Source organism: Haliotis asinina, chromosome 10 (assembly GCF_037392515.1).
Source record: "Haliotis asinina isolate JCU_RB_2024 chromosome 10, JCU_Hal_asi_v2, whole genome shotgun sequence".
Taxonomy (NCBI): Eukaryota; Metazoa; Mollusca; class Gastropoda; order Lepetellida; family Haliotidae; genus Haliotis; species Haliotis asinina.
In genome coordinates this window covers 27,021,102-27,034,058 of record NC_090289.1, presented here as the reverse complement: position 1 = coordinate 27,034,058, position 12,957 = coordinate 27,021,102, and the positions used below count along the sequence as shown (strand labels likewise).

General features: G+C 41.5%; 1 protein-coding gene across 4 annotated transcripts in view; it reads right to left on the bottom strand.

The window, feature by feature from the left end:
* The window catches only part of LOC137299012 (von Willebrand factor D and EGF domain-containing protein-like), a 108,059-nt gene extending 95,584 nt beyond the window's left edge, over positions 1 to 12,475 (bottom strand). For all 4 annotated transcript variants that reach the window (XM_067831474.1, XM_067831475.1, XM_067831476.1 and 1 more), the window contains exon 1: positions 12,113 to 12,475. In XM_067831474.1, coding sequence (XP_067687575.1) covers positions 12,113 to 12,191 — 79 coding nt within the window. In that variant the 5' untranslated portion in view covers positions 12,192 to 12,475. The remainder of the gene's footprint in view (positions 1 to 12,112) is intronic.
* Between the last annotated feature and the right edge of the window lie 482 nt (positions 12,476 to 12,957).

Genomic DNA, 12,957 nt, shown 5'->3' with positions numbered 1-12,957 from the left:
GCCACAACTTGTGCAGTGTTATTACAAAATAAGACACGCCGTAGTCTGGTAAATATTCGGTAAATTTGAAACACTCTACTGCACATAATAAAATTATTATTCTTTCCGATTTGGTATACATCAAGGGGCTCTCTTGAAACACTGCCTCTTTATTTTTGAAGGTTCATCTGCGTTGAACCCAACCGAAATCCACGTAAAACCTGTTAACGATATTTTAAAAAATGAAATATGACAAGGTGGGTGTCATTTGGAATGTCAGTGGGTGAGCTGTCCCCGTATTCATGGCCGTAGCCTTGGAAAAGAACAAGGTATTCCGGTGATACAGGCAGCACGCTCGGCTATCAACAGAGAGAATATCTTTCACACCTGAGTTTGTTTCTCGTATAACAATCATTCAGGGTTATTCAAATTGCATGACTGTGTTAATATTAGTGTCAGATTATTATATTTATTAATATTATGAGCAAAAATGCGACCAAACGGTGTGTGAGGTCATCCAGTGAACAAATTCACCGAGTCTGACCACCAGATCCTCTTGAGAACGGCATGCCATTCTCCCCAGTGGAAATATAATCGACTGTTGGCAAACAATAACTGCCAGTGTAGTTCCTAGTCTCACAGTCCCTGAACCATAATCTTTATTTTTCCCTTCAACCCATTCCTTATACTAATGCAAAATCCAGAAATGAAGCAAGTCTAGACCATCCTTGGGTTCAGGAATCTCCTATCTCACCGGGGCTTCTTTTCAATTTAAATAGCGGTCTTTTTATCTGCTAAATTACACCTCAGAGACCAATCCTCAGCTTATGCAGGTTCGTGCATGTCAAACCTTCATCTCTAACACGCATTTCAAATTCCTACTTTGCAACATTAGAAATCTGCAAATATGATAATACGCCTACAATATTCAAAAGCCAGAGACTTGAGGTTTTCTTAGAAGCACCGGGGCATAAACATGGAAAACGGATGTTTCAGACTATTTCGGGAACAGCTATGTTCACTCAGACGCATGAACGTCTTCAATATAGGTATCAGTATTGTTAGACATGGAGTCGAACAAGTTGCGATTTCTAGTGGGGAAAGTCCCTTGTGCCTCATGCTTGCTCCAAGCATGACTGAAGAAGGAACAGGGTGGCCAGGTTTTGTGAAATTGTGGACTTCGTGTCATTATCCCGCTGTTAAATCGTAGCTCATGCGCTCGGTCACTGGCTTTCCGTTTCAGACTCCAGGTTATTTATAGGCTGCCAAAATCGCCTTGGGCCTCTTTTTGTGATGGTCGGTGAACGCCAAACTCAGCAATATTTCAGCTATATGACGGCGGTCTGTAAATAATCCAGGCTGGACAAGACAATCCAGTGACTGATAACATGAACATCGATTTAAGCAACTGGGATACGATTACCTGTGGCAGCCAAGTCAGCGAGCCGATCCCGTTAATCGCCACTTAAGATAACAATGGGTAGCCCATGATCATTTCTAACCTTTGCAGACAGTGAGTTAATTAACGCTTACTGTTTCCATCAAGTGGTATTTCTGTAATGTAATGTATGCAGAGAACGCACAGATCTCACATGGTGACATTACATACCTATTACAGATTCATGGTGTTATATAATTAGGTGTACTTATAAAACAGATCATGAGAGTGCCATTTTGTCACACACCAAATGAGATCCGTAGAGACATCAAATTGCTATTGTGTTGGTTCAGTCATATTGGATAACTATTTCAGGTGGTTAAAAGTATCCAAAATACATTGAAACTTTGTTTGAAAAAAACACACAAAACTGTGTAACATACAACGTCGACGTCAAAGGATGAAAAATATTGACGATGCAGTTACAGCTGCAAAATATTCATTGCTGCCTGCATGACTACACTAATAGGAGGAAGAACATCGCCATCCGTGGTGTAGTGGTTACAGCGTCCACCGGAGAGGGGAAGGTCACGGGTTCGATCCCCGGCCTCGTCTATCCTAAAAGATGTTAAGATATGGTACTTGTTGGCCCATGCCTGGCGCTCGGCATTAATGGGTACAACAAGGTCTTATCGGCTCTGAGTCTGTATGTTGTGTCTGAGTGGGGTATTCATGCTTAGCTGCAGAATGGTATCTCAGTCCTCTAGCACCATAAAACCATTTGAAGTCAGGGCAAGTACAAGCAGCCATACATACACATGCATGTACGTTGTCATATGAGCGAAATACTAAAAACAATTTCACCTCACCGCACATCAACATAGATTATCATAGTGAGGAACGTGACGCATGCGCGATAATTACTTTATTATACTTAATGAATGTCAATATGCAGTCAACAACATATGTGAAGCTCCACATATCTCCATAATCGTTGTTTACTTGTCCCTTGGAGTGTGATTGTAAGATATTCTGGAAAACATGTCAAAGGATAATTCATTTCACATTTGGATCACATAATAATCATGATCATTTATATAGCGCCAGCTACCACGCACTTGTGCATGCTCAAAGCGCTCACATTATTACTTTGTCCCAACGGGTACCCATTTTCTGCTGGGTGAACAGAGGCAAGTTTGAACAAACTCACTTGCCGAAGGTGAGACCACATGTATCACAAGTATGTGACAGGACTGAAGTCTGAGAAACGCTCATTAGTCAAGATGCCAAATACGGTCAACATCCAAAGAGTCTTCAGGTTCAACTTTGCGTACCTTCAACAGACTTGTGACCTGAGCTCTATGCACAGGACCACACACCCTATCATGCTATCAAACTATCCGTGGATTTCCGTGGATTTAACGAATGCACACTACTGAAATAGCCTTTCATTGAAACTATTACTTGATGATGGGTCTGAGTAGACGAGGATTATTTGTCCACATAGCCTGGTTAAGAGAATATAGATGGTTTAAAGTCACATCCTGTGTTTAAAAATTCATGCTCCACAGATACCATGCATCCTCTTTCAGTGGTTGAATTTAGTCTTACGCCGCTTTTAGCAAGATTCCAGTCACTTTCCTGCGGCCGACACCAGAAGTGGGCTTCACGCATTGCACTCATGTGGGGATTCGAACCCGGGTCTTCGGTGTAAACGCCTTGACAACTAGGCTACCGCACCTTCTTTCAGAACTATTTTTAGGGCTGCCAAAATACCGGTCGCGTGGCAAAATTATTCGTTCATAACTACAATGAAAACTCATACAGAGGAACATGTGCTCTAGAATCCGTAAAAACCCTTTGAAAGAAATTCCCCTCTAATCTGTAACAAATATAATTTTGAACCACCTGTCTTCTTTTTGGCACAAGCAAAGGGTTTGAACAATTCTGCCCCTCTTATCTGCAAGATATGGGTTGGAAAAATCCATAACTTTGGCAACACATCTTGAATTTGAAACATTTCTCCCCAGCCCATTGTCTGCACCATAGTATTCATTTGACACAACGCTACATCTTCCTGTTCACTTGAAATATTTCCCACACAGTATGTACGCCAAACTGTCCTGATCCTTATCTGAACCAATGGTTGAATTTACCCTTCCGTCTTGTCTGCAAAAAGCAGTAACTTCGACTCAACTCTCCTTCCTATCTTTCTGTTCTTTCACAAAGTATAGGTTCGATACAATCTACACTGTACTATGTGAGTGAATGAGCTGGGTTCACCCCCTGCATACTCAGTTTATACCAGCTATATGACAGGGATCTGTAAATACTCGAATCTGGACCAGGCAATCCAGAGATCAACATCATGAGCATCGATCTTTCGATCTACGAGTTGGGATACAATGTGAACCAAATCAGAAAGCCTGACCGCCCGATCCCGTTTGTCGCCTCTTAAGACAAGCATGGATTAGTGAAGATCAATTCTAAGCCGTTCTCAATTCTATGACCGATGGAATCAGCGAATACAGAAGCTGATGATTCTCATTGAGTCGTGTTTCAAATTTACGTACACTGGAATAGGAAAATAACACTCCCTTATGCGGAATGAATGATCGTTCTTCTTTACTCGTGGTATATACAGAGGATACTAAACGACCTTCCGTGTAATACCATTTTTATTAAAAGAGTTAATGATTTGATACGAGTTAATAAAAATGATATTTCACGGAAGCGAGTTTAGTATTCTGTTTATTACTCGCCAACACAAATTGACAGAAACTGCCACGAAATTCCATACAGTGTGAGGACTCTCAGCTTTCCGCGAGTCAAGCAAGGTCTAGTAAACTTGCGACATAGGCATCAGCATTGTGACGTCACAACTTTGAACCATTTTGACGTCATACGTCAAGCGGTATAACACTAGTGCAATATTGCCGTAAAAATATTACACTGCAGTATCTTCAGCGGGCGAGTAATAAAGAAACACCTTACAAACACAGATATGTGGTGATATACATGTATAAGAGAATTCGTGGTGATATATGACGGAATTCAAACAATAATACAGCCCATGAACGTTTTTTCTGTGACACTGAACATTCAAAAATGAAGGTAGATAAATTGATAAGGATCATAGGTCATCTTGCGGTTAAACAACCATTTAAGTGATGTTAGGCTGTCACTCCAGAAAGTAAATTTAATATGTAGGTTTTCTTCGACCTCGGTGCATAATACCTCATCTTGCATGTTACTTGCAAGATGGCCTTAGAGTGAACCGATGTTTAGCACCAGGTATAATTAGGCTGACGTTTAAGGGTGTTTCACTGTCAGAGAGTGTTTATATGACGACTTTCATAGGGTCAATTGTCTATACAAGGAGGCAGTTGGCTTCACGGGGAGTTCTTCATTATTGAAACAATTTTCTGCAGGGCTATCACTCGATGATAGCAACACGGAGATATGTTTATCTGTGCATGGTGGTGTTCTCTTGCCGAATGAATCTGTGTGTGTTGCACTGAGAGGATTGTAAGCAGGCAGTAAAAACGTAGATTGCAAGGAAAATGCGTGTGTTCTTGGGTTTCTGTGACTGGTAGTCATATGTTTGTGATCAATGTCATCAACTGGAACATTTAGTTGGAAATAGTAGAACCCTACACGTGTGCTGGGGAATGCCCGTAGTGAAATGGCAATTGACCTTCATTGAAATACATAGGCAGCTTCGACTTCAGGGATATCTGGAACTTTGCGTGACCTCCGGATAACGCAAAATGTACGTGATATCTGGTTGATAACAGGAATTGGAAGTGAAAATATGTATACCTCGAATTGCACGTAGTGTGATTTCAGGCAATGCGCGTACTGTACGCGATATCTGGGATAACATGGTGTCGTAAGGGATGAACTGAACTGTAACTGACCTCGAGAATAACAAGGTAATTTAAGGGGGAAAATTATCTGTGATTAACCTAAGGGATAACACGGTAACTTAGGGGATAACATGAACCAAAATTGACGTTTGGCATAACACGGTGACTTAAGGAACATAATGAACTGTAATGGACCTAAGGGATAACGCGGTGGCTTGAGGGATGAAATGAACTGTAATCGACCTAAGGGATAACACGGTAAGTGATCTGAGAGGGTAACAGGAACAACAAGTCACTTGGGGATAACATGAACTTTGTCTTTAGGGATAACATGACCTGTAGGTATTTAGTTTATATTTCTGAACTGACCTACTATCACTTTTACTGCGCAAACCCTTGCTCGTGATTTTCTGCTTAAACTTCTGTATATCTACCTCATATATCTACAAGGCACTGTTCGAATACTACTTGGAGTGACGGGAAGCGTAGTGGTAAAAGCATTTAACTCGTCATGCTGAAGACCCGGGTTCAATGAGTCAAGCCGAACTCTGGTATCTCCCGTCACAATATTCCTGGAATATTTCTACAAGAGGAGTAAAGCCACGGTCACTTACTCACTCGAACACTGATTGCGGCTTCAAACAGCATTCACTCACCCAGACTCTCACCAAATTGAGATTGACAGTGTTATTACCATCAAACCATTCGCGGCTTAAGAAGATCTTCGAATCATTTCCCACAAAGACTTCATTCTGAACACAAACAACTCGGGACAAAGTGGTTATAATCGCGTCCTCAGCGTGTCCTCCCCTACTTGGCGTTCTTTCCTTCCAATCAGTCGTTGCCAATTTTACCAAGCTGTGAAATACACTATCCCTTTTTGTCCCGGCTCAACCCATCCCCTGGCTACTGCATCTTCATCACCATGGGGGCACTGACAGCCCTGTCACAGCACGGTGCTGCGTAATTAAAGCATCAGCTAACCCCTCGCTGTCACACCTCATTATATATTTTAAATCTCTCTTCATTGTTTCCACTCTCCACCTCTTACACAAGCCTCTCTCGCTTCATGTGTAAAATAATTTATTCGGGTCCTCCTGAGCACCTGTCATTAAGAACTTATTTCTAAATCCACCCTTCCCTTGCCGCTTTGTACCCAACAGTCTTCGAATCCTTGAAGATGTCGCACGTGTTACTTAGCATCTCGTTCTCTACACATATCACTTTGATGGCGGTGGAGCAGCCTCGGTTAAAGCCATCACCGCTACGTCGAAGTTTAAGAGCCCCAAAACGTAAACAGATATACAAACGTCATTGCAGGAATCGACATAAATATACTAAACAGCAAGTGAAACGCAACCCTGGCTTTTTGTCAGTTTTTATACAGACGGTATAAACATGATTGCATGAGAGTTCGTTTTTCCGAAAATTGCGTTTCCTTACGTGTTCACTATACTTCGAGACAAGCAGTTCAACACAACGGGGCTTGGCTGTATCGCCTGGTTTCTGCCATGGGTCCTTTCCGCCCATCTCATGCCAAAAACAGTCATCATGATAACCTACAACTCAAGTTCCTCCTACATATTCCCCACTTAGAGCTGTTCATGACAGAAATTACTGGGAGGAAGTAACATTGACGTAGGTCAAGGACATCAAGAGAGACCATCCACCCTTTACCGTCTCACCCCAACATCCAAGCATTCCCAACAAGACTGTCTGCATGCATCGATCCCCTCTGACCTGGATTCGTCTTGACGTATGTACTAGCTATCTCACGTGCATGCACCATGAATGGAGCAGACGATACGGAATGATACAGCCATGTGTGGTGCACTGGTGTCATAAATCGGTCGGTTGCATATAATGGATGTCAGTGGAGCAGGGAAACAGTGGCTATTTAAGTTGCTTTGGGGCAAAGAAGTCAGCGAAGAAAGCGAAAGACTATGCCCAGTAGAAACTTCTGATAGGAGGTGAATTTAAAAAAAAACTCTTTCAATGTTTAGTGAAACAACGCTGACTCTAAGCTGCAGGGACCTACAGAAATACGTGGAATTCGGAAAATACAAAGGTACCAATCTTTTACAATGAAACAAGCGGACGTTCTACTCGTCAAAGTTCGACACAACACTCTTGGATTACATTTCCATTTTCCGTGAGCATCGGTAGCTTACGTTTTCTTGATTTAGAACACTTATTTCATAATGAGAGCCACGGTAAGGTAGAAGTTCGAGTTCGATATCTCAACTGAGCGATGCATTTGTTTATTCCCCTCAACACAATACTGCTGGAATATTGCTAAATAGTGTGCAAAATAATAGTTGCAAACTTTTTCACTATAACAGCGTGAGCAAGTCATGACATTTAATTAAATCAATAATATCTAGATCATATAGTTTCTGAGTAAAACTAATACCCAGCAGGTCATCATACGTCGTCATTTTCGTCATGTTTGTCACCGTTTTCCTCTGAATCGATGCCCTTACTGTATGTCACCTCATACGGTTGACTCACAACTCGACTGTGCAACATGCTGGAGCTATATGCCAGACTGCGGCATCTAACATCATTCATTCACTGTGATTTCTAAGGCCTCAGTAAATCTTTCAAAATGTTTCTACAGTAGACACGTGGATGGTGTTCTTAAATCGGCTCACAAAAGATCGCAATGACGACAGGTGTTTTCCCAATGTGCAAGCAAACGCTTGACGCGTCTTTGCGTGTATTACTTACAGATGTCTTCAATGGAACAGGATAGGCGCAACGTCAGGGGCAATACTGGGTATCATAACCTTTTCATAGTGGTTCATAAACTGCCAGATTCGTACAATGGGCTCTGATTTCATTGCATCTTTCTTTTGAAATTGAAAGATTTTTTTTCAGCATTTGCAGTAACGCTTTTTCTGAAGTCACTCGAGGCCACGCAATTAGTCAAACTTATAATGGCAACTCTTACCAGTAAATGGCACCTACAAGTAAAAAATCATCCAACCGCATCAGAGCGTACGTAAACCTAATTTCCCATGGAGAAAGATGAGACCCATTGACAGCAGCATCCAGAATCCTAAAGGGCGTATGTATGACGCAGTCCGCACAGCATTCCAAATCAAACATCTTTCAATGAACACATACGGGATAACAAGGACAGTAATTCCATTACTGCCACAAATAATTGCTATGAAGGTGGTCCTTTCAAGCAGTAAGTGGAGCATGACGACTCTGTTACCGGCAAATCAAGGACGTCAGTCCGGTAGTATACTTGGTACACAGTCAGAGTGTTCTTCATCATCCTCTTCTAGATGCAGTAGAGGTGACACTTGAATATATAGCACAGCGTAATCATTTTCTTTGTGTTGAACCATAAAGCGTGTGATGCTCATCCTGTGATACAGAGGTAGGGTGCATGGTCAGGGCCTTAAAATACTTCCAGCTGATAAATACGCACTCGGTGCAGCTGCACCAGATCGGGTGCAGATATAGCCACATGTAGGAACGAGCAAATAATTAGTCAAAGGGTCAGGTATATGCAAAGACTGTTAACAGCCAGCATACGAAAGATTTGGTCTCTCTCTCTCTCTCTCTGTCTGTCTCTCTCTCTGTGTGTGTGTGTGTGTTTGTGTGTGATTGAGTGCATGCGTGCGTATATGTGCCTGTGCCCGTGTGTGCGTGTGCGTGTGCGTGTGCGTGTGCGTGTTGTTGGGAAGGGTTACTTCCTGGCGTTGAAATAGGGAAGCCGGGAACTGACTGTTTTTTTAAAGATTAAATATGAATAAAATCATAGTTTCCCCACAATTTATTTTGGACCCACAACACCATGCAGAGAGTCAAATCACCAAATAAATATATTATGGAAGTTTGAAAATGAAGAACGCTTCGTCATTGGTTTCGAGAATTAACCTTTCAGTAAGATATAGCACCGCATGCATCCATACTTCTGAGTCAAATTATATCGTTGGAAATGTGCAAATTAAGGAACTATAATAAGTTATGCTTCTACCACATACAACAATTTCAAAACATAAACTACGTTTCTGATATACTGCCCTGGCGTTTCGTTAAAGAGAAACCCCGGAAGTCCGGAAATCCAGCAATACGAGCGACTACTTTTAATCCAATCATGTCTCTATCTATTTAAGGAAGCATCTGAGAAATCATTTGTGAATCAGGAAACTATGTTCATCTGCATAATTTGATAGAAGCGACAAAACCATATCCACATCCATAAGAAATATCTGAAAGCAGAGTCAATTGTACCATATGATACGCTTGCAATTGGATTATCAGCATTTTGCTGCATACAGCAGAAAATGTATGTATGTTACACATGTTGCGTGTTTAATAGATATCCCTTCTTTGATAAACGGATATCAGCTCTTTACACACTGGAAATTGGATTTTTAGGAGCTGAGTTGAGGTGGACAATTACCGCTCCAGTCAAGACAGCGACACTCATACAAGGGAACGTCAGCGTCTACCTACCTGTCGCTGTTTGTTTAGTGAGTTTAGTTTTTCGCCGCACTCACCAATATTTTAGCTACATGGCAGAGTGTATTAGTTCTAATAGTTCCAGCGTCCTGAGATACCATGCTGGTATAACACCATACCAGTTCAACGATGATGTCCCACTCAGACACGCATACTGACATTGAGTCGTACCCGCGAAGATCTGAGTTAGGGCAATGATTGTCAAACAATGATTGTCGTAAATGTTGTCTAACTGGATCGCTTACTTGGTTCGCTTACTTGGTTCACACGTCATTATATCCCACTTATGTAGACTGATGCTCACGCTGTTGATCACTGGATTGTCTGATCAAGACTCGATTATTTACAGACCACCATGTAGATGGAATGTTGCTGAGTGCAGCGTTAAACAACCAGTGAACCAGAGGGCCCCTTTTCACAAAGCTCTCGTGCGAATAGGATCACGTAAGTTTTCCTGCAGCGTTCGTACCGCGTGTTACAATATTGGGATTACGAGTTAGTTACGAGATCCTTGGCATACGACAACTTTGTGAGTCGACAGGTGCTTTTTTCCCACAACGAGTCTTAAGCAGAGTACCATAAAATACAACCATGTAACTGCGCCATGGATCGAACCACCGACATACACTCTCTGCAGATGCTCTATCTACTGGGCCATGGAGGCACACATGATAAAAAGAATGACCACGAGGGCGTTTCGATTACGTTTCATTTTAATGTTTTAGTGAGTCGGGTTTTACGTCGCTTTTAGCAATATCACACTAGGGACACCAGAAAAGGGATTCATCTTAGACGTGACATTTAACCGCTGGGCTGTGTATGTGAGACTAGTAGGGAAGAAAGGCATAATTATCACACGTAGAAGACATTTATGAATTTGATTAAACCCTTTTGCCCCGACATGATATAAGCCAACCAAATTTTATAAAGGATGTTCGGGATTCGAGCCCCCGGATCTGGATCCAGGTCCAATAACATAGACGCTCCTACCTAAAGCCTACATCTAGAAAGACATGTACAAGACACCTATTGTCACTGAGGTAATTAATGCCATCCAAATATGGTTATGGTTGTGGTGACGTGCGTTAATATGGTTCACAATCATCATCAAAGTTGGTTAGAACACAGAACATATGCATTTGTATACAAAATCATTTTAGCACATTATTTCAACAAACACATCTTTCATACACATGTAGAGAAGTAATAAACTTAAAGAGTTGACATCAAAACATCTCTCATCAAGGGATACATTTCATCCGACTATCAAAGTGTTCATTAATTATTCGTGCTTGTATTCTTCTAGATAACAATGAAGTCGGAAGATATCGTGAACAATTAGCTCCAAGTGTACTAACAGTAACCAAATATTCGAGAGGAATTCCTTTCTACTTTCTGCTTGAAGCTTTGAGGTCGCGTTCCCTGCCCAGTTACATCAGCAAGCTGTTTGAACATACTTGAAAATGTCAGTTTATGTACATTTAGTTGAAGAAAGAAAATAGGATATCAAGTTCGAATCTGTTTATGCAATTCATTCTCATATCGTGGGAAAATATACTTCACAGTAATTTTCCTTTACATCGACGTTACAGTGACCGAGAGAAAAACTTCGAGACTACCTGTCTTCGAGATGTTGGTATTCGTCTTTAATACGATATTCACTCCTGATGGAAATTTGAAATGATGTAGCTACCGTTGAAGTTAATAGTTAAGGATGTCTTAAGAATTTTTATTCAAACAGTTGAAGCATTTGGACAAGAAGTTAGTTTTAATAATTTGAAACAGTAGCTGGTACTGGAGTTCTTTAAAGGCTTAAATACGAACATGATTACTTACTAAGGTAACGGGGAGTGTTCTGCATGGTTGATAACATGCCCCCCCCCTCTCACCCCCCCCCCCCCCCCCCCCCCAACACACACACACCCTCCCATATGGACCACAACAATTTTAATAGGTCGCTGTTTCCGAAACTTGTGTGACAGTTAACTGAACAAAAATGTATTATAGGAACAATGTGTCTGTATCTTGAGGGACAGTTACACAGTAGTTAAGGATGGCAGTTTTCACACTGATGAAGACATTTGCTCCTCGTGTGATTTTTCGACATTTGTCGCAGGAATGGAAAACACATCTGAATCCGTTCACGTCAGCGTTTTTCTGAGACGTTTTTTCCTACGAAAACAGTCACTCGATGCACGGCGTACCGACTGTTGAGTAGGACAAATTCATTAAACACTTGCACGAGTGTTTTCATCCTGTGTAGTGCATGTTTAGAGGGAACAACAAAGAACGAAGGGTTGTAAGCTAGTGCATGTCCTAGTTTGGGTTAAGAAACGTGTCCTTAGTAAATAATAGACTCTGGTTGTGTTGTGATTGTGTACATAAGTCATCAATAGCTACCTACCTTTTTTAGCTGCGGCATAAGTAATCCAGATTGATCCAAGAGTCACACAAAATAAACAAGTGAGCGTATTCCTTTTCATATTTCACAAATGTTCACAATCACACAGTATCACAATAACTTTCCAAACTTTGCGATTCCTCTTCCCAGTTCACAATACAGGTAGAATGCAAAAAAGTAAATCCTGAAAACGAGGCTGTCTGTCGTCTGCTTCAAATTTCGAGTCCGGCGATTCATTCGCCATTATCACCCTGAAGCTAGTGATCCCTGTGGAGTGGTAGCTGGTAGACACACTAGTTGTACCTCCGACGGTTTATAAGTGCACCACCGTGTGAATAGACCCACTCGATATGCTAGACTAACTGGTTTGACGTGATAAACCAACAAGAGTTACGGTTCTTGATTCAATATCCCGCCAGAGGCTGACGATCACAATTATCGTCTGCTATGATCATCTCGCCCGTCATTAACCAGAACGCGAGATTTGGCTGCGGTGGGCGTGTTTAGACGGTCTTTCCACGTGGGCTTCGACACGAGTATGCAGACTTTACCTTGCAGTGAGCATGGAGCCAATTTGCTTGGAAATGTAAAATATCCTTGCTTGTTGCTCTTTCTGCTCTAATGGCATATAGTATGTCAATGTCTAAAGGGAATACACCGAAAGGGAAGAATCCCTTGGAATCTCATCATGGTTCAAGATTTCTTCTTTCCTACCATTAGGATTCACACCGAGGGTAATAACTTCTTTCTGCTGTTCTGTCAACCAAATTCTTTTAAGAGATGATTTTGTTTAACAGTCGTAACAATTATCATAATCTGTCTCCGGTAATGATTTAATGTATAGTCTT